Here is a 2,704-nt window from a genome sequence, read left to right as displayed (position 1 = left end):
GAGCTTCTCATGGAGACACATCAGCTGTTTTTCAGCAGCTTGAGACGGATTTTTAATGTCATGTTTGCTCCTCTGTAAATCGTTTTCAGCTACTCTTCATCAACAGCCTCAACGTAGGTTAATATAACCTAGAGAAACAGAGATTTTCCTATCAAGTGCTGTCAAATTAAAATGCAGCTCAGTGTTATGATCTTCCAGAGAAGGAAGGAAAGGGAGAATCTGTGAGCACCAGGAATTTCCTGAGCATTTTCACCTGAGAAAGGCACCTCCTTAGGAATCCCACCTCACAGCAGTCCTGGTTTGCTGCTTTCTCCAAAATAGTAATTTCTGGATTCCAGGGATGGTTTTTGTTTGGTTTGTTTTGTTTTGTTTTTTTTTAACCTGGCTCATAAACTAAGTAACAAAGATAGGATGGACTAAACATAGAGAAAATAAACTAGTCTGAGCTTGACAGCCAGAACACAAAAGGCAGGATCTCCACCACTGCCCTGTACCAAGCTGACCTGGCACACCTTCTCATCTTCCTCCCAAGAGATGATTCTCTCATCTCTGTTCTTCCACCAGCCTCTATAAAGGGACTGACTAAAGGAAAAGAGAAGGAGGCAAGAAGCAGCAGCGTTTACATCCAACGTTCAGTACAGTCACCTTCAAGCTACAGTAACTTGCTGTTCTTTCAAGTCACCCTAAAAATAGGTAAATCCTCTCTTCTCAAAGAGAAACGATGGCCATCTCCCCCAAATCTGCCACCTCCTTACTGCGCCGTGAGATTAAAATAACTCTTACCGGGTTTCTACAAGACTAGAATTGAAAGGCTCGTTATCTGACAACTCCTGCTCGGTCTTTTGACCTGTCCGAAGCATGTAACGCCTTTGCAGCCCTCCATCAAGCTGCCCAGCTACTTCAAATGTTAAACACAGCCCTGAGCTTCCTGACCACAGCCAGAAGGCAGCCAGGAGTGGAAACCGGGCAGCAGACACTGACAGACAGCTAACCCCACAGTACTGCAGCGTCTGAGATCACCGGATCCCAAAATAAACCTGCTCCAAGTATTGTAACACTTGTCACACTCACACTTCTATCTGTTCTTTTACAGCAGCGGTTTCGCTGTTGGATGATAGAGCAGGTGGAGGCTTAGCTGTTCCTCCTGCTGGAATGTATCCCAGCCCGGCAGGTTTCTACTGTGTTCACACACACACATTCCCAGCCATAATGGAGAATTCTCAAGTTCAGAATCATTCCAGCAGCCTCAAACCGTTATCTATTCCCCCCTCTCCCCAGAATACACACAGAATACACTGTTTTTCTAGAGGCCTTTCACTTACCTCTCCCATAGCCCGTCCTTCCAGAGCAAGCGCTTGAAAATCATGATTCAGCTCATCCATGGAACGCACCTATTTATAGATAGGCAAGAAAAATACATGAGGAAATGCTCATATTTGTTTTTCATAATAATAACCATAGTTTACAGGAATTTTTCTGAGAGCTACATTCCGTATCACAGCACATAACAAGGTTATCAAGCTCCAAAAGATGACTTACCTGACTCTCAGAAGCTACAACATTTATAGTGTTAGATTAATACAAGCACAGAAACAGAGAAACTCGCCATTACTTTTGAAGACACAAAGTTTTGTGACTGACTTTGCTAAGCGGATGGCAGAGACTAACATTTCCCAGAGAGTTGCAGGAGTCCAAGTGAGGGAGTATGATGCATTGTTTCCCTTCAGGTGAAAATCAAGTCAAGACTCTGGGATAAACCAGGCAGATTTATATTCAAGTTACACAGATATGAATGAGAAAAAACACAATGGTAGAAACAAAAAGCAAATTAAATGAAACAGCACCAAGACACGAAGGAAAGAGAGCAAGCAATGCTTTCAAATCGGCTGCCAATTTTAGTTCCTGTAGTTGAGAGAAGCAGTTAAATCCTTCCAGATGGACATGGGGCAGAGCTCAGGTGCTGTGGGAGCAAGGGGATAGCCCCAGGAGAGGACACTGTGGCTGTACAGTTACTGGGGAGTTGTGCCATGTTCTGCTTTTGGATCATGATTTGATGAAAATTGATTCAATTAGAACATAAAAAAGAGGCAGAAATTTAAAACTGTTTGCTAAGTAAGTCGGATATACAGAAAACATGAAAAAACACTTGGGCTTTTCATCCCCAAACCCTACTCAGGGAAGTCCCTATGGATGCAGCCACTGAGAACACATGCAGAAGCTCAGAAAAAACTCAACTACGGACTCAAGGACAAAGCCCAGAAGTTCAAGCACGTGCTGGGATTCAGACTCGATTAACTGACCTGCTCAGCTTACACACCTCGGTCAAAGCAGCACTTTATTCAGCAGCCACAAACGCCAACCACAGCGCAACAGCAACACTACAAACCTCCTACTCCATGTTTACACAGTCCCTGCAACCCTGAGCTGACGCATCTTGCTGCTAGAGCAGGGTGAACAGTTTGTAATCCACAAGTAATCCCCACACTCCATTTGCTTAACTCCTTTTCAGTCACAGTGTTCAGCGATGTCACCACTGAAGACACGGCAGACGATCTGGACGCAGTCTCCTCCAAGCCAGGGGAAGGAACCCCTGGCCCAAACCCCCGAAACTGGTTCAGACACTAACACACTCCCAATGATCCACGCTGTAAGCGGTTACACCACGTCCACTGCCCGCAACCCTGACCTCTGATGCTCCTGCCAC

At 45.0% G+C, this 2,704-nt stretch overlaps 1 protein-coding gene across 1 annotated transcript in view; it reads right to left on the bottom strand.

The window, feature by feature from the left end:
• The window catches only part of PUM1 (pumilio RNA-binding family member 1), a gene marked incomplete at its 5' end in the record, with an annotated part of 68,315 nt that overhangs the window by 52,159 nt on the left and 13,452 nt on the right, over nt 1–2,704 (bottom strand). The window contains one exon of the mRNA XM_010136294.1: nt 1,323–1,391. Coding sequence (XP_010134596.1) covers nt 1,323–1,391 — 69 coding nt within the window. The remainder of the gene's footprint in view (nt 1–1,322; nt 1,392–2,704) is intronic.

This window comes from Buceros rhinoceros, unplaced genomic scaffold (assembly GCF_000710305.1).
Source record: "Buceros rhinoceros silvestris isolate BGI_N320 unplaced genomic scaffold, ASM71030v1 scaffold6635, whole genome shotgun sequence".
NCBI classification, from domain to species: domain Eukaryota; kingdom Metazoa; phylum Chordata; class Aves; order Bucerotiformes; family Bucerotidae; genus Buceros; species Buceros rhinoceros.
Note: the sequence above shows the minus strand (reverse complement) of the source record. Positions and strands in the feature narration are given on the sequence as shown.